Below are 19,453 nucleotides of genomic sequence, written 5' to 3'. Positions count from 1 at the left end.
AACAGTATGACAACAACTGAGCCTCTCAACAGATGGCTCAACAATAACCCTTTAGTTAAACAATAACTATATACAAGTATTGCAGACAATCCGCACTTGGGATGGGCGCCCAGCATCCACTACGGACTACGAGAAATAGATTTACCGGTGAGTAAAATCTTATTTTCTCTGACGTCCTAAGTGGATGCTGGGACTCCGTAAGGACCATGGGGATTATACCAAAGCTCCCAAACGGGCGGGAGAGTGCGGATGACTCTGCAGCACCGAATGAGAGAACTCAAGGTCCTCCTCAGCCAGGGTATCAAATTTGTAGAATTTTGCAAACGTGTTTGCCCCTGACCAAGTAGCAGCTCGGCAAAGTTGTAAAGCCGAGACCCCTCGGGCAGCCGCCCAAGAAGAGCCCACTTTCCTCGTGGAATGGGCTTTTACAGATTTAGGCTGCGGCAGGCCAGCCGCAGAATGCGCAAGCTGAATTGTGCTACAAATCCAGCGAGCAATAGTCTGCTTCGAAGCAGGAGCACCCAGTTTGTTGGGTGCATACAGGATAAATAGCGAGTCAGTCTTCCTGACTCCAGCCGTCCTGGAAACATAAATTTTCAAGGCCCTGACTACGTCCAGTAACTTGGAGTCCTCCAAGTCCCTAGTAGCCGCAGGCACAACAATAGGTTGGTTCAAGTGAAAAGCTGATACCACCTTAGGGAGAAACTGGGGACGAGTCCTCAATTCTGCCCTATCCATATGGAAAATCAAATAGGGGCTTTTACACGACAAAGCCGCCAATTCTGACACTCGACTAGCCGAAGCCAAGGCCAAAAGCATGATCACTTTCCACGTGAGATATTTTAAATCCACGGTTTTAAGTGGCTCAAACCAATGTGACTTCAGGAAACCCAACACCACGTTGAGGTCCCACGGTGCCACTGGAGGCACAAAAGGAGGCTGAATATGCAGCACTCCCTTAACAAATGTCTGAACTTCAGGCAGTGAAGCCAGTTCTTTTTGGAAGAAAATCGACAGAGCCGAAATCTGGACCTTAATGGAACCCAGTTTTAGGCCCATAGTCACCCCTGACTGTAGGAAGTGCAGAAATCGACCCAGCTGAAATTCCTCCGTTGGGGCCTTCCTGGCCTCACACCACGCAACATATTTTCGCCATATGCGGTGATAATGTTGTACGGTTACATCTTTTCTAGCTTTAATGAGCGTAGGAATGACTTCCTCCGGAATACCTTTTTCTTTTAGGATCCGGTGTTCAACCGCCATGCCGTCAAACGCAGCCGCGGTAAGTCTTGGAACAGACAGGGCCCCTGCAGCAGTAGGTCCTGTCTGAGCGGCAGAGGCCATGGGTCCTCTGAGATCAATTCTTGAAGTTCCGGGTACCAAGCTCTTCTTGGCCAATCCGGAACAATGAGTATAGTTCTTACTCCTCTTTTCCTTATTATCCTCAGTACCTTGGGTATGAGAGGAAGAGGGGGGAACACATAAACCGACCGGTACACCCACGGTGTCACTAGAGCGTCTACAGCTATCGCCTGAGGGTCCCTTGACCTGGCGCAATATTTTTCTAGCTTTTTGTTTAGGTGGGACGCCATCATGTCCACCTGTGGCCTTTCCCAACGGTTCACAATCAGTTGGAAGACTTCTGGATGAAGTCCCCACTCTCCCGGGTGGAGGTCGTGCCTGCTGAGGAAGTCTGCTTCCCAGTTGTCCACTCCCGGAATGAACACTGCTGACAGTGCTAACACGTGACTCTCCGCCCATCGGAGAATCCTTGTGGCTTCTGCCATCGCCGTCCTGCTTCTTGTGCCGCCCTGTCGGTTTACATGGGCGACTGCCGTGATGTTGTCTGACTGGATCAGAACCGGCTGGTTTTGAAGCAGGGGTTTTGCCTGACTTAGGGCATTGTAAATGGCCCTCAGTTCCAGAACATTTATGTGTAGGGAAGTCTCCTGACTTGACCAAAGTCCTTGGAAGTTTCTTCCCTGTGTGACTGCCCCCCAACCTCGAAGGCTGGCGTCCGTGGTCACCAGGACCCAGTCCTGTATGCCGAATCTGCGGCCCTCTTGAAGATGAGCACTTTGCAGCCACCACAGCAGAGATAGACCTTGGAGACAGGGTTATCAACCGATGCATCTGAAGATGCGATCCGGACCACTTGTCCAACAGGTCCCACTGAAAAGTTCTGGCATGGAACCTGCCGAATGGAATTGCTTCGTAGGAAGCTACCATCTTTCCCAGGACTCGCGTGCAGTGATGCACCGACACCTGTTTTGGTTTCAGGAGGCCTCTGACTAGAGATGACAGCTCCTTGGCTTTCTCCTCCGGGAGAAACACTTTTTTCTGGACTGTGTCCAGAATCATCCCCAGGAACAGTAGACGTGTCGCGGGAACCAGCTGTGACTTTGGAATATATAGAATCCAACCGTGCTGGTGTAGCACCTCCTGAGATAGTGCTACGCCGACCAACAACTGCTCCCTGGACCTCGCCTTTATCAGGAGATCGTCCAAGTATGGGATAATTAAAACTCCCTTTTTTCGAAGGAGTATCATCATTTCGGCCATTACCTTGGTAAATACCCTCGGTGCCGTCGACAGGCCGAACGGCAACGTCTGGAATTGGTAATGACAATCCTGTACCACAAATCTGAGGTACTCCTGGTGAGGATGGTAAATGGGGACATGCAGGTAAGCATCCTTGATGTCCAGTGATACCATGTAATCCCCCTCGTCCAGGCTTGCAATAACCGCCCTGAGCGATTCCATCTTGAACTTGAATTTTTTTATATATGTGTTCAAGGATTTCAAATTTAAAATGGGTCTCACCGAACCGTCCGGTTTCGGTACCACAAACATTGTGGAATAGTAACCCCGTCCTTGTTGAAGTAGGGGCACCTTGACTATCACCTGCTGGGAAAACAGCTTGTGAATTGCCTCTATCACAGCCTCCCTGCCTGAGGGAGTTGTTGGCAAGGCAGATTTGAGGAAACGGCGGGGGGGAAAATGTCTCGAATTCCAGCCTGTACCCCTGAGATACCACTTGAAGGATCCAGAGATCTACTTGTGAGCGAGCCCACTGATTGCTGAAGTTTTTGAGACGGGCCCCTACCGTACCTGGCTCCGCCTGTTGAGCCCCAGCGTCATGCGGCAGACTTAGACGAAGAAGCGGGGGAGGACTTTTGTTCCTGGGAACTGGCTGTATGCTGCAGCTTTTTTCCCCTACCTCTGCCTCTGGGCAGAAAGGACGCGCCTCTACCCCGCCTGCTCTTTTGGGGACGAAAGGACTGTACCTGATAATACGGTGCTTTCTTTGGTTGTGAGGGGACATGTGGTAAAAATGCTGACTTCCCAGCCGTTGCTGTGGACACTAGGTCTGAAAGACCATCCCCGAACAACTCCTCACCCTTATAAGGCAAACCTTCCATGTGCCTTTTAGAATCTGCATCCCCTGTCCACTGCCGAGTCCATAACCCTCTCCTGGCAGAAATGGACAGTGCACTTATTTTAGATGCCAGCCGGCAAAGATCCCTCTGTGCATCTCTCATGTATAAGACAGCGTCTTTAATATGCTCTATGTTTAGCAATATAGTGTCCCTGTCTAGGGTGTCAATGTTTTCTGACAGGGAATCTGACCACGCAGCTGCAGCACTGCACATCCATGCTGAAGCAATAGCTGGTCTCAGTATAATACCAGTGTGTGTATATATAGCCTTCAGGAGAGCCTCCTGCTTTCTATCAGCAGGTTCCTTTAGGACGGCCGTATCCGGAGACGGTAGTGCCACCTTTTTTGATAAGCGTGTAAGCGCTTTATCCACCCTAGGGGGTGTTTCCCAACGTGACCTATCCTCTGGCGGGAAAGGGTACGCCATTAGTAACTTTTTAGAAATTACCAATTTTTTATCTGGGCAAGCCCACGCTACTTCAAACACTTCATTTAATTCTTCAGAAGGGGGAAAAACTACTAGTAGTTTTTTCTCTCCAAACATAATACCCTTTTTTGTGGTACCTGGGGTCACCTCAGAAATGTGTAAAACATTTTTCATTGCCTCAATCATGTAACGAGTGGCCCTATTGGACATTACATTAATCTCTTCGCCGTCGACACTGGTATCAGTATCCGTGTCGACATCTGTGTCTGCCATCTGAGGTAGCGGGCGTTTTAGAGCCCCTGATGGCCTTTGAGACGTCTGGGCAGGCACGAGCTGAGAAGCCGGCTGTCCCGCATTTGGCATGTCATCAAATTTTTATGTAAGGAGTCGACACTTTCACGTAATTCCTTCCACAAGTCCATCCACTCAGGTGTCTGCCCCGCAGGGGGTGACAACACATTTATAGGCATCTGCTCCCCCTCCACATAAGCCTCCTCATCAAACATGTCGACACAGCCGTACCGACACACCGCACACACACAGGGAATGCTCTGACAGGAGACAGGACCCCACAAAGCCCTTTGGGGAGACAGAGAGAGAGTATGCCAGCACACACCAGAGCGCTATATAATACAGGGATTAACTAAATTATATCCCCTTATAGCTGCTATATATGTATATTGCGCCTAAATTTAGTGCCCCCCCCTCTCTTTTTTACCCTTCTGTAGTGTAGACTGCAGGGGAGAGCCAGGGAGCTTCCTTCCAGCGGAGCTGTGAGGGAGAAATGGCGCCAGTGTGCTGAGGGAGATTGCTCCGCCCACTTTTTCACGGACTTCTCCCGCTTTTTTCAGGAATTCTGGCAGGGGTATTTTATCACATATATAGCCTCTGGGGCTATATATTGTGATGATTTTGCCATGCAAGGTGTTTATATTGCTGCTCAGGGCGCCCCCCCCAGCGCCCTGCACCCATCAGTGACCGCAGTGTGAGGTGTGCATGAGGAGCAATGGCGCACAGCTGCAGTGCTGTGCGCTACCTTGTTGAAGACAGGAGTCTACTGCCGCCGATTTTCCGGATCACTTCTTGCTCTGTAAGGGGGCCGGCGGCGCGGCTCCGGGACCGAACATCAAGGCCGGTTCCATGCGGTCGATCCCTCTGGAGCTAATGGTGTCCAGTAGCCTAAGAAGCCCAAGCTACCACCAGTTAGGTAGGTTCGCTTCTTCTCCCCTTAGTCCCTCGCTGCAGTGAGTCTGTTGCCAGCAGATCTCACTGTAAAATAAAAAACCTAAAATATACTTTATCTCTAGGAGCTCAGGAGAGCCCCTAGTGTGCATCCAGCTCAGCCGGGCACAAGATTCTAACTGAGGTCTGGAGGAGGGTCATAGTGGGAGGAGCCAGTGCACACCAGTTAGTCCTAAAGCTTTCTTAGTTGTGCCCAGTCTCCTGCGGAGCCGCTATTCCCCATGGTCCTTACGGAGTCCCAGCATCCACTTAGGACGTCAGAGAAAACACACTACAGGCTGATCCAACTTTGATGTAATGTCCTTAAAACAAGTCAAAATGAGGCTCAGTAGTGTGTGTGGCCTCCACGTGCCTGTATGACCTCCCTACAATCCACACAAGTGGCTCAGGTAGTGCAGCTCATCCAGGATGGCACATCAATGCGAGCTGTGGCAAGAAGGTTTGCTGTGTCTGTCAGCGTAGTGTCCAGAGCATGGAGGCGCTACCAGGAGACAGGCCAGTACATCAGGAGACGTGTAGGAGACCGTAGGAGGGCAACAACCCAGCAGCAGGACCGCTACCTCCGCCTTTGTGCAAGGAGGAACAGGAGGAGCACTGCCAGAGCCCTGCAAAATGATCTCCAGCAAGCCACAAATGTGCATGTTTCTATTCAAACGATCAGAAACAGACTCCATGAGGGTGCTATGAGGGCCCGACGTCCACAGGTGGGGGTTGTGCTTACAGCCCAACACCGTGTAGGACATTTGGCATTTGCCAGAGAACACCAAGATTGGAAAATTCGCCACTGGCACCCTATGCTCTTCACAGATGAAAGCAGGTTCTCACTGAGCACATGTGACAGACGTGACAGAGTCTGGAGACGCCAAGGAGAATGTTCTGCTGCCTGCAACATCCTCCAGCATGACCGGTTTGGCAGTGGGTCAGTAATGGTGTGGGGTGGCATTTCTTTGGGGGGCCGCACAGCCCTCCATGTGCTTGCCAGAAGTAGCCTGACTGCCATTATGTACCGAGATGAGACCCCTTGTGAGACCATATGCTGGTGCGGTTGGCCCTGGGTTCCTCCTAATGCAAGACAATGCTAGACCTCATGTGGCTGGAATGTGTCAGCAGTTCCTGCAAGACAAAGGCATTGATGCTATGGACTGGCCCGCCCGTTCCCCAGACCTGAATCCAATTGAGCACATCTGGGACATCATGTCTCGCTCCATCAACCAATGCCACGTTGCACCACAGACTGTCCAGGAGTTGGCGGATGCTTTAGTCCAGGTCTGGGAGGAGATCCCTCAGGAGACCATCTGCCACCTCATCAGGAGCATGCCCAGGCGTTGTAGGGAGGTCATACAGGCACGAGGAGGCCACAGACACTACTGAGCCTCATTTTGACTTGTTTTAAGGACATTACATCAAAGTTGGATCAGGCTGTAGTGTGTTTTTCCACTTTAAGTTTGAGGGTGACTCCAAATCCAGACCTCCATGGGTTAATAAATTTGATTTCCATTGATAATTTTTGTGTGATTTTGTTGTCGGCACATTCAACTATGTAAAGAACAAAGTATTTAATAAGAATATTTCATTCATTCAGATCTAGGATGTGTTATTTTAGTGTTCCCTTTATTTTTTTGAGCAGTGTATTTTGTAAGCTTGTTCTGCATTGATTGAAACTTATTGTGCTTTAATGTATCCAAGGTCGATTTGTTGTCATGGTGATAATACACTGGAGGCACGGGGCGCTTGTCTGTGACGTCAGCTTTGAACACGGCATCGGGGCGGGTAAGCGGCCCCGCTCCCGGCATGCACGTGGTGAAGGTTCTCTATAAAGGTATGGTTTTGTTTGTATTTCTTATCCTGATGACAATATAAATATTGAAAAGTTGACAGCTACATGGGAGTCCACACCCGTTTTCATTTACAAAGGTGAACCAGAGTGTCACATCTTTGGAAGAGTGTTTAAAACATATATGAAGGCACCGGTGCAGGTGAAGTTATCTGTTGAGGGGAGTGCCAGACCAAAAGGAGTTTTATATATATATATATATATATATATATTTCTTTTTTATGGAGCTTGTTACATAGCCATAGAAAAATACGGATATGCTTCTTGTGATTGCTTATGATCAGAAAGCAGGAGATATTTCCAACATTTCCTACTTTCAGTCATGTTACATACTAGTGATACTTAATTCTGTCATGTTTTACAGGCAGAATAACCTAGATAAATATGCCCTTAAATCAGACACACATGGCACAGCCAGATCTTGCATGAATAGACCTGCATTGGAATTGAAGTGGGCATACAGACTATGGATAGGCTTACCATACTATCCCTTTTAACCAGGACACTCATGAATTACACAGTTTCTGGGCTGGCTGACTTCAAGCCTGCATTTCACCTGGATTTATTCAGCCGCAAAACCTGTTTAATTTATGAGTGTCCCGGTTTAAAGAGATAATATGGTAAGTCTAATAAGGACAATGTAGCTGGCCTATGTGCTTCACAGCAAATTATAGCCATTCCAGATGGGAAAAGTCATATTACACCATCAAACACATTTGGCAAAGACAGTGTTAAATGGTCTGCATTTAGTTGAGAGCGATTGCTGCTGCTGAGAGAAATCTCACTGTATTCCTCAGGGCAACACAATTGCTGACAATCACAAAGACTCCTCAAAACAGAAATTTAGCATCAAAGACCAACATGTGGAGAACAGTCACCATGGCAACCACTTATGCATGCCCATGACTCTATAACATGATTTCAAATGCAATGCTTTAAGTTGCTATCATGTCTATTTTTTCTGCATGCGTGCCTATTGTACAAGATTGTTGGAAATTAGTTCTTTCCAACAGTTCTGAAACAAATAAGTAAATTAATTAAGCAATTCTCTTCTGTTAAGTCATGCCTAGGCAAGACCACAATCTACCTAAACAGTGGGAAGACCCCACTCTGTACTTTGGCACTTGGCATAGCAGAGGCTGGCAGGAATAGGGAACAGTCAAACAAAAAAACAACAGCAGTGGCATGATGTGAAAAGTGAGCAATTTCTTCAAATAGGTAAATTAAGAACATTTGTACAATGTCTGCTGGCTAAGACCCAATGGCTATTTTGCCCAAAATATGAAGGTGCTTCAATAAGGAGGGTAACAAGACCTCTCTTAGATGTAATGTTCTCTATTTCATCCTAATTTCCCACCAGGTCAGAACAAGTAGACGAATGCTTCCCCTCCTTAACCATTAGACTGCGCCTCATATCAGTCACATTGTCCCAACATCAGTTGTTCGATGGCAGGGTTGGCGGACACATGGTGAAACACTGAGGTGCGTAATGTGATCAGATTTCTTTGCCTAAATGTTTGGGTGTGGTGCGCTGCAGGGCAGAAGTTCAAGATGAGCAGCGATCCATTGGGAGGTACGAGACCATCCTCCCTACAACCCTGACCTGGCATCATCACTTTGGACCACTGAAGAAGCACCTGGTAGAGGGCGATTTGCAACAGACGGTAAAGCTCAGCAGCCGCCTTGTTCTGTTTTCAGGCGCTTGACACTGATTTCTTCTATGCCATGATTGATGCCTTGGTGTAGCATTAAAACAAATGTTTAGATAACTTTGGGGAACCACGTGGAAACATAATCTGTACCAAGACCATACTATTGATAACACATATATATGTACAAATTAAATACATGGTCGAGTCACATTATTATGACCACCAGCTAATAGCCTGAGTAACTGCCGTGTGCAGCACGGACAGCAGCTAGATGGGCTGAACTGTTGTTTTATGCACACGTCTGTTAGCCCTCAGGATCATTTTGACGGTGAGCTGCTCCACCGTAGCACGTCGGTTGGCCCTCACGCACTTCCGTAGCCGACGATCACCTCTCACATCAATGGCATGTGGTGCTCCGCAGTTTCCATGTCGGTTAGTCACAATCGTGTCATTTGTGCAGTCAGGAAAGACCTTCACCACAGCAGCACGCGAACAGTTCATAAACTGCGCTGTTTCAGAAATACTGCCACCTTTGGCCCAAAAACCGATAATCGTTCCTTTTTGCAACTAGGATAAATCGGCCCTTTTATCCATGACAGCAACAAATGATAAGTGTGCAGACTGTCTATCACCAAAGCAGCGCATGGCACGTGACATACTTCATGGGCTATGCGCTGTCGATGTAAAATGTAGTAGGTGGTCATAATAATTTGAGTAAAGAGGGGTCTTGTTACCTTATTTATTGAACCACCCTCGTACACAACAAAAACATACTTGTGCTGTGTCTCAGATGCAATTTCAATATAAAAATGCAACATAAGTTATTTCTTCATTTTTAATGCACCTTACCTTTGCATATACTGTTGTTTTAAGAAACCACTGCTTTAGGTATTTTTGCTCCACTTTTGCTCCAGAACGCCAGGAACATCCATTTTCGTCCACCTGCTCATTAGCAAGCACTGTCTGATCTACAGGGTCCCAATTTACGAGTGCCTGCAATCACAAAACACAAACCTGCTTTAACCACTTAACTGGCATGGTCAGACCACATGCGACGCGCCACACCACTGTGTCCCCCAGTTGTTGACGAGGAGATAAGTTCAGATGATGTGAATAATATAATATTTAAATATTTGCAAAAATGCTTTTTAAACTATATTGAATAACAAAAAAAAAATAACAATGTTATGAATGATTTTGAAGGGAATAATTGTTAGTTAATCGGTTAAGGACTGTCAGGTCTCTAGATTTGTCTGTCCCCGGCGGGGGCGCTAGTGGGTCAGTGTTGGTATGATGGATAAAACGTGGAGGCAATATGAAAGTCCTGCGCATAGGCGCTGATGTTTTATTATAACTGAGCAGATGGGATAACACAGAGTGAACAGAAAACCGGTAATGGAATGACAATGATTGATAACGGAATTTGAATAACTGAGGTCTCTTGCAAAGGAAATATGAAACAACAAATACTGAAGGCAGATGATATAAACTAAAGTCCAGTAGTACTTGATAGCACACAGTCTCGGTATAACATAAAATAAAGTGACTTGAAAAGCAGAACTCCGATATGCATAAGAAACACACAGTCTCTATAAAGCACAAGTCCAGATAGCCTTACTAGGCTCAGCAGGAGACAGTCTCTAAGCAACTAGTTGTTATACTGCTGGAATGCACAGATGGAATACTGATAGCAAGTGCACAGGTAAGATGGTAATACGAACACCTGAGGAGAGTCTCTGCTGCTGGTGGATTGTGGCTGGTTGTAATTGAAGTCCGGAGTAACAGGAGAGCTGTGAAGGTGAAACTGGAACAATGGAAATAACCACGGGGAACGCTGGAAACAGGAACCAGGAGAACTTAGGCACACGGTATGTGACTCGTTGTCCGAGGCAATGTGAGAGAGCCACGGACTGGAAGTTAAACCCCCTGCTCAGCAGCGATTGGACACAGAGCTGCAGGCGGAGACACAGCGCTGGACTGAGCACCAGGATCAGCTGAGTGCAGGTGTCATGGCAACGTCCACACAGGCCGGACACCGGCACGCAGCAAAACGCACACAGGACCAGACTCAGGGGTACTCAGCAATGCGGAAGATGACGCTCGCGGCCACTGCACTCACGCAGCCGCAACTGGGGCCACGACCTCCGGAGGCCTGCACACCAGCGCGCTGGTAAGTGAGACGCAGCAGCACGCCGATTCCTGACATTACCCCCTCCTTTATGGGTGGGCACCGAACACCCACGAGGCTTGGCAGGGAAGAGTCTGTGGAAGGCTTGAATCAAACGTGGAGCATGAATATCCGTGGCGTTGACCCAACTCCTCTCTTCAGGAGCATATCCAGACCAGTCAATGAGATATTGCAGATGACCATAACGATGTCGAGAGTCTAAGATCTTTTCCACCTCGTATTCCACGCCCCGATGAGTTTGTACCTTTGGAGTCGCTGGAAGTGTTCTCTGGAAACGATTAAAAATTAGTGGTCTGAGGAGAGAAATATGAAATGAGTTGGGTACTTTCAAAAAAGCAGGCAGTTTTAACTTATAAGCCACCGGATTAATGACACTTTCTACTGGAAATGGTCCAATAAACCGTGGAGCAAACTTCATTGACGCCACTCTGAGACGGAGATTTCGAGTAGATAACCAGACTTTACCGCCCGGTTTCAAACTAAGAACTGTTCGTCTCTTCCGATCAGCAAACATTTCATACCGTTGAGAAACTTTTTTAAGAGATGAATGGATCTTCTTCCAAATTTGAGCGAACCGCTGAAGAGCAGAATCAGCCGCAGGCACATCTATGGTAGGTAACTCTTGGAAGTCTGGTACTCTAGGATGCTGACCATAAACTGCGAAAAAAGGAGTTGTATCTGTAGAAGTATGATAACGGAAATTATGAGCAAACTCCGCCCAGGGCAATAAATCTACCCAGTCATCCTGTGAAGAAGAAATATACAGTCTCAAATATGTCTCAAGTTCTTGATTTACCCTCTCTGTCTGCCCATTTGTTTGAGGATGATAGGCCGTAGAGAATTTTAGTTTTACCTGCAGCGCAGAACACAGAGCCCTCCAAAACTTGGCCACAAATTGTACACCCCGATCAGATATGATTTCTGTTGGAAGTCCATGTAACCTGAATATTTCGTGAAGAAACAACTGTGCCAATTTTGGAGCAGATGGTAACCCCATGAGTGGAATGAAGTGCGCCATTTTTGAAAACCTATGGACTACTACCCAGATTGTGTCATACCCTTTGGATGGAGGGAGATCAGAAATAAAATCCATCGACAAATGGGACATGGGGCGCTTGGGAATGGAATTGGGTTTCAATTGGCCTGCGGGAGCCTGACGAGAAATTTTATGCTGAGCACATTTGGGACATGAGGCTATGAATTCTTGAATATCTACCTTCATACAAGGCCACCAATATGTTTGAGACAGAAACTTAAAAGTCTTTAGAACTCCAGGGTGACCAGTAAATTTGGATGTATCAGCCCAGGACAGAAGGTTTGGACGAAGCTCTGGAGAGACAAACATCTTGCCTGGAGGCGGGATTTGCGACATCCCTGTAGCTGCGAAAACCACCGGATTTAATACTAGTCGAGCAGCCTGTTCTGAGGATTCCTCATTTGAGCTTATGGAGCGAGACAAAGCATCTGCTTTGACGTTTTGTGAGCCAGGTCTAAACATTAACTTAAAATCAAAACGGGAAAAGAATAGGGCCCACCTTGCTTGCCGAGGATTCAGGCACTGCGCGGCTTTCAAGTAGAGAGGATTCTTGTGATCCGTATAGATGGTAATGGGGAATCTCGTACCTTCCAGCAGATACCTCCATTCTTCAAGGGCCAATTTAATTGCCAACAACTCCTGGTCACCGATGGTATAGTTCATTTCTGCGGACGAGAACCTACGAGAAAAAAACCCCACAGGGGTGAGTCTTACCATCAATGCCAATCTGAGACAGGACTGCGCCCACGCCAACCGTTGAGGCATCAACTTCCAAGATGAAGGCCTTACTGACATCCGGCTGTTGTAACACAGGAGCTGAAATAAAAGCTTGTTTTATTTTATGAAAAGCAGACAGTGCTTCGTCAGACCATTGAGAAGGATTTTCCCCTTTCCGGGTAAGGCAGGTAATTGAAGCTATTAACGTGGAAAATCCTTTAATAAACTTTCTGTAGTAATTGGCGAAGCCAATAAAGCGTTGAACTGACTTGAGTGTTGTTGGAAGAGCCCAGCTTTCTATAGCTTCCAGTTTAGCTGGATCCATTTGAAGGTCTGTTCCGGAAATGATGTATCCTAAGAAAGATATTGAAGAAGCTTCAAATGTGCATTTAGATAGTTTGCCATACAGATGATTCTGTCGAAGACGGTGAAGAACCTCCTTCACCTGTTGGCGATGAGAAACTAAATCACGGGAGAATATCAAGATGTCATCGAGGTAAACTACCACACATTTATACAGGAGATCTCTAAACACTTCGTTGACAAAGTTTTGAAACACGGCCGGGGCTTTACTTAAACCGAAGGGCATCACTAGAAATTCATAGTGGCCGTCACGAGTATTGAAGGCGGTTTTCCACTCATCACCACTTCGAATCCTAATAAGGTTGTAAGCCCCGCGAAGATCTAGTTTCGTGAAGATGGAAGCCCCTCTAACTCTGTCAAACAACTCTGTGATGAGAGGTAACGGGTAGCTATTTTTGATCGTGATGTCATTTAAACCCCGGTAATCGATACAGGGGCGAAGTCCTCCATCTTTCTTCTTGACGAAGAAGAATCCAGCACCAGCTGGGGAAGAGGATGGACGGATGAATCCTTTCTTTAAATTTTCCTTTATGTATTCACTCATTGCTTGAGTCTCTGGGACTGAAAGAGGGTATGTACGCCCTAGGGCGGCTTGCTCCCTGGAACCAGATCGATGGGATAATCCCACTCTCGATGGGGAGGCAAGACATCCGCTGCTTTCTCACTAAAAACATCAGAGAATTCCTGATAGGCCTCCGGAAGTCCGGACTGGGACTTTACACTCCATGATGTTAACTGTAATGTAAACCAGTCGAATTGTGGATTGTGCAGTTGGAGCCAAGGCATACCCAGTACAATTTCATAGCTCGCTTTAGGTATAACCAGGAACTCAATGAGCTCGGAATGCAGAAAGCCTATTCCCAGAATTACCGGCTTGGTTTGCTGAGAGATGAAACCCTCAGGAATACGGCTTCCGTCCACGGCCGTGAGATACACTGGACGACACAGCTTAGACACTGACAGATGAAGTCTATCCACTGCAGCTTGCGTGATAAAATTCCCAGCAGCACCACAATCCACTAAGGCAGACAAAGACTGGAGTCCCTCTGGCCTTTCCAAGGTGACAGGTAATATCAGATCTTGCGATGAAGGAGCTTTATTCAAGGTCCCTAACTTGATTCCTCCTCTACAAGTTAGGACCTGGCGTTTCCCGGCCGAACAGGGCAGGAACCAATCAGATGACCAGCAGCAGCACAATAGATACACAGTCTTTCCTTCAATCTTCTGGACCGCTCCTCAGGTGTTAAACGAAATTTGTTTACCTGCATGGGTTCATCAGCAATAATAGGTAGAGACTGTACAGGAGGCATAGCTCGGTGCTTGCGAAGATCACCTCGAGAATGTTCACAGGCTCGCTCGCGTAAACGTAGATCCAACTTGACACATATGGAAATTAGAGCTTCCAGTTGCTCTGGTAAATCTCGAGTAACCAACTCATCCTTTATGCGGTCGGACAGACCATGCCAGAAGGCGGCAACCAATGCCTGGTTGTTCCACTTCACCTCTGATGCCAATGTCTGGAACTGGATAACGTACTGACCCACAGTACGTGTTCCCTGGCGGATCTGAAGGAGGTCTGAAGAAGCAGAGGTCGTACGCCCAGGTTCGTCAAAGATGCGTCGGAATGCGGCAACAAATTCAGTATAGTTGTTCAATAAAGCATCTGCTCGCTCCCACAGCGGAGAGACCCAGTTCAAAGCAGAGCCAGCTAGAAGAGAAACAATATAAGCAACCTTTGATCTGGGTGTTGGAAAGTTCTGTGGCTGCAATTCAAACTGAACCTCGCATTGATTAAGAAATCCACGACACATCTTAGCATTACCATCAAATTTACTTGGTGTAGGAAGATGGATGCGAGACATTGAAACAGAAGCAACTGGAGAGGTAGAAACTGAGGAACTAGGAACAGGAACAGGAACTGGAGAGGACACTGGGGAAACTGAAATTGGAAGTGATTGTTGCAGAGTATCTAAACGTGAAGACATTCCTTGCAGAAATTGAATAATCTGCTGCTGCGCAGCCTCTTGACCATCCAGTCGTGACACTAGGTCTTGGAGTGTCCCTGACCCCACACTCTGACCACCGTCCGGGTCCATGGGCCTCGGACAAACTGTCAGGTCTCTAGATTTGTCTGTCCCCGGCGGGGGCGCTAGTGGGTCAGTGTTTGTATGATGGATAAAACGTGGAGGCAATATGAAAGTCCTGCGCATAGGCGCTGATGTTTTATTATAACTGAGCAGATGGGATAACACAGAGTGAACAGAAAACCGGTAATGGAATGACACTGATTGATAACGGAATTTGAATAACTGAGGTCTCTTGCAAAGGAAATATGAAACAACAAATACTGAAGGCAGATGATATAAACTAAAGTCCAGTAGTACTTGATAGCACACAGTCTCGGTATAACATAAAATAAAGTGACTTGAAAAGCAGAACTCCGATATGCATAAGAAACACACAGTCTTTATAAAGCACAAGTCCAGATAGCCTTACTAGGCTCAGCAGGAGACAGTCTCTAAGCAACTAGTTGTTATACTGCTGGAATGCACAGATGGAATACTGATAGCAAGTGCACAGGTAAGATGGTAATACGAACACCTGAGGAGAGTCTCTGCTGCTGGTGGATTGTGGCTGGTTGTAATTGAAGTCCGGAGTAACAGGAGAGCTGTGAAGGTGAAACTGGAACAATGGAAATAACCACGGGGAACGCTGGAAACAGGAACCAGGAGAACTTAGGCACACGGTATGTGACTCGTTGTCCGAGGCAATGTGAGAGAGCCACGGACTGGAAGTTAAACCCCCTGCTCAGCAGCGATTGGACACAGAGCTGCAGGCGGAGACACAGCGCTGGACTGAGCACCAGGATCAGCTGAGTGCAGGTGTCATGGCAACGTCCACACAGGCTGGACACCGGCACGCAGCAAAACGCACACAGGACCAGATATAGGAGTACTCAGCAATGCGGAAGATGACGCTCGCGGCCACTGCACTCACGCAGCCGCAACTGGGGCCACGACCTCCGGAGGCCTGCACACCAGCGCGCTGGTAAGTGAGACGCAGCAGCACGCAGATTCCTGACATTACCCCCTCCTTTATGGGTGGGCACCGAACACCCACGAGGCTTGGCAGGGAAGAGTCTGTGGAAGGCTTGAATCAAACGTGGAGCATGAATATCCGTGGCGTTGACCCAACTCCTCTCTTCAGGAGCATATCCAGACCAGTCAATGAGATATTGCAGATGACCATAACGATGTCGAGAGTCTAAGATCTTTTCCACCTCGTATTCCACGCCCCGATGAGTTTGTACCTTTGGAGTCGCTGGAAGTGTTCTCTGGAAACGATTAAAAATTAGTGGTCTGAGGAGAGAAATATGAAATGAGTTGGGTACTTTCAAAAAAGCAGGCAGTTTTAATTTATAAGCCACCGGATTAATGACACTTTCTACTGGAAATGGTCCAATAAACCGTGGAGCAAACTTCATTGACGCCACTCTGAGACGGAGATTTCGAGTAGATAACCAGACTTTATCGCCCGGTTTCAAACTAGGAACTGCTCGTCTCTTCCGATCAGCAAACATTTTATACCGTTGAGAAACTTTTTTAAGAGATGAATGGATCTTCTTCCAAATTTGAGCGAACCGCTGAAGAGCAGAATCAGCCGCAGGCACATCTATGGTAGGTAACTCTTGGAAGTCTGGTACTCTAGGATGCTGACCATAAACTGCGAAAAAAGGAGTTGTATCTGTAGTAGTATGATAACGGAAATTATGAGCAAACTCCGCCCAGGGCAATAAATCTACCCAGTCGTCCTGTGAAGAAGAAATATACAGTCTCAAATATGTCTCAAGTTCTTGATTTACCCTCTCTGTCTGCCCATTTGTTTGAGGATGATAGGCCGTAGAGAATTTTAGTTTTACCTGCAGCGCAGAACACAGAGCCCTCCAAAACTTGGCCACAAATTTTACCCCCTGATCAGATATGATTTCTGTTGGAAGTCCATGTAACCTGAATATTTCGTGAAGAAACAACTGTGCCAATTTTGGAGCAGATGGTAACCCCATGAGTGGAATGAAGTGCGCCATTTTTGAAAACCTATCGACTACTACCCAGATGGTGTCATACCCTTTGGATGGAGGGAGATCAGAAATAAAATCCATCGACAAATGGGACATGGGGCGCTTGGGAATGGAATTGGGTATCAATTGGCCTGCGGGAGCCTGACGAGAAATTTTAAGCTGAGCACATTTGGGACATGAGGCTATGAATTCTTGAATATCTACCTTCATACGAGGCCACCAATATGTTTGAGACAGAAACTTAAAAGTCTTTAGAACTCCAGGGTGACCAGTAAATTTGGACGTATCAGCCCAGGACAGAAGGTTTGGACGAAGCTCTGGAGAGACAAACATCTTGCCTGGAGGCGGGACTTGCGACATCCCTGTAGCTGCGAAAACCACCGGATTTAATACTGGTCGAGCAGCCTGTTCTGAGGATTCCTCATTTGAGCTCATGGAGCGAGACAAAGCATCTGCTTTGACGTTTTGTGAGCCAGGTCTAAACATTAACTTAAAATCAAAACGGGAAAAGAATAGGGCCCACCTTGCTTGCCGAGGATTCAGGCACTGCGCGGCTTTCAAGTAGAGAGGATTCTTGTGATCCGTATAGATGGTAATGGGGAATCTCGTACCTTCCAGCAGATACCTCCATTCTTCAAGGGCCAATTTAATTGCCAACAACTCCTGGTCACCGATGGTATAGTTCATTTCTGCGGACGAGAACCTACGAGAAAAAACCCCACAGGGGTGAGTCTTACCATCAATGCCAATCTGAGACAGGACTGCGCCCACGCCAACCGTTGAGGCATCAACTTCCAAGATGAAGGCCTTACTGACATCCGGCTGTTGTAACACAGGAGCTGAAATAAAAGCTTGTTTTATTTTATGAAAAGCAGACAGTGCTTCGTCAGACCATTGAGAAGGATTTTCCCCTTTCCGGGTAAGGCAGGTAATTGGAGCTATTAACGTGGAAAATCCTTTAATAAACTTTCTGTAGTAATTGGCGAAGCCAATAAAGCGTTGAACTGACTTGAGTGTTGTTGGAAGAGCCCAGCTTTCTATAGCTTCCAGTTTAGCTGGATCCATTTGAAGGTCTGTTCCGGAAATGATGTATCCTAAGAAAGATATTGAAGAAGCTTCAAATGTGCATTTAGATAGTTTGCCATACAGATAATTCTGTCGAAGACGGTGAAGAACCTCCTTCACCTGTTGGCGATGAGAAACTAAATCACGGGAGAATATCAAGATGTCATCGAGGTAAACTACCACACATTTATACAGGAGATCTCTAAACACTTCGTTGACAAAGTTTTGAAACACGGCCGGGGCTTTACTTAAACCGAAGGGCATCACTAGAAATTCATAGTGGCCGTCACGAGTATTGAAGGCGGTTTTCCACTCATCACCACTTCGAATCCTAATAAGGTTGTAAGCCCCGCGAAGATCTAGTTTCGTGAAGATGGAAGCCCCTCTAACTCTGTCAAACAACTCTGTGATGAGAGGTAACGGGTAGCTATTTTTGATCGTGATGTCATTTAAACCCCGGTAATCGATACAGGGGCGAAGTCCTCCATCTTTCTTCTTGACGAAGAAGAATCCAGCACCAGCTGGGGAAGAGGATGGACGGATAAATCCTTTCTTTAAATTTTCCTTTATGTATTCACTCATTGCTTGAGTCTCTGGGACTGAAAGAGGGTATGTACGCCCTAGGGCGGCTTGCTCCCTGGAACCAGATCGATGGGATAATCCCACTCTCGATGGGGAGGCAAGACATCCGCTGCTTTCTCACTAAAAACGTCAGAGAATTCCTGATAGGCCTTCGGAAGTCCGGACTGGGACTTTACACTTGAAGACTTTATTGGAAATATTTGAGCAAGACAAGACTGATGACAGGAAGAACTCCATGATGTTAACTGTAATGTAAACCAGTCGAATTGTGGATTGTGCAGTTGGAGCCAAGGCATACCCAGTACAATTTCATAGCTCGCTTTAGGTATAACCAGGAACTCAATGAGCTCAGAATGCAGAAAGCCTATTCCCAGAATTACCGGCTTGGTTTGCTGAGAGATGAAACCCTCAGGAATACGGCTTCCGTCCACGGCCGTGAGATACACTGGACGACACAGCTTAGACACTGATAGATGAAGTCTATCCACTGCAGCTTGCGTGATAAAATTCCCAGCAGCACCACAATCCACTAAGGCAGACAAAGACTGGAGTCCCTCTGGCCTTTCCAAGGTGACAGGTAATATCAGATCTTGCGATGAAGGAGCTTTATTCAAGGTCCCTAACTTGATTCCTCCTCTACAAGTTAGGACCTGGCGTTTCCCGGCCGAACAGGGCAGGAACCAATCAGATGACCAGCAGCAGCACAATAGATACACAGTCTTTCCTTCAATCTTCTGGACCGCTCCTCAGGTGTTAAACGAAATTTGTTTACCTGCATGGGTTCATCAGCAGTAATAGGTAGAGACTGTACAGGAGGCATAGCTTGGTGC

At 47.0% G+C, this 19,453-nt stretch overlaps 1 protein-coding gene across 5 annotated transcripts in view; it reads right to left on the bottom strand.

Annotated features, from left to right (window-relative positions):
• The window catches only part of LARS2 (leucyl-tRNA synthetase 2, mitochondrial), a 706,190-nt gene that overhangs the window by 247,741 nt on the left and 438,996 nt on the right, over positions 1-19,453 (bottom strand). For all 5 annotated transcript variants that reach the window (XR_010177698.1, XM_063922423.1, XM_063922424.1 and 2 more), the window contains one exon: positions 9,444-9,587. Coding sequence is in view for 4 of the 5 variants with exons in the window: in XM_063922423.1 (XP_063778493.1) it covers positions 9,444-9,587 (144 nt within the window). In the remaining variant the exon portion in view is untranslated. The remainder of the gene's footprint in view (positions 1-9,443; positions 9,588-19,453) is intronic.

This window comes from Pseudophryne corroboree, chromosome 5 (genome assembly GCF_028390025.1).
Source record: "Pseudophryne corroboree isolate aPseCor3 chromosome 5, aPseCor3.hap2, whole genome shotgun sequence".
NCBI classification, from domain to species: domain Eukaryota; kingdom Metazoa; phylum Chordata; class Amphibia; order Anura; family Myobatrachidae; genus Pseudophryne; species Pseudophryne corroboree.
The sequence above is the reverse complement of the archived record's forward strand: the minus strand, read 5'-3'. Positions and strand labels throughout refer to the sequence as shown.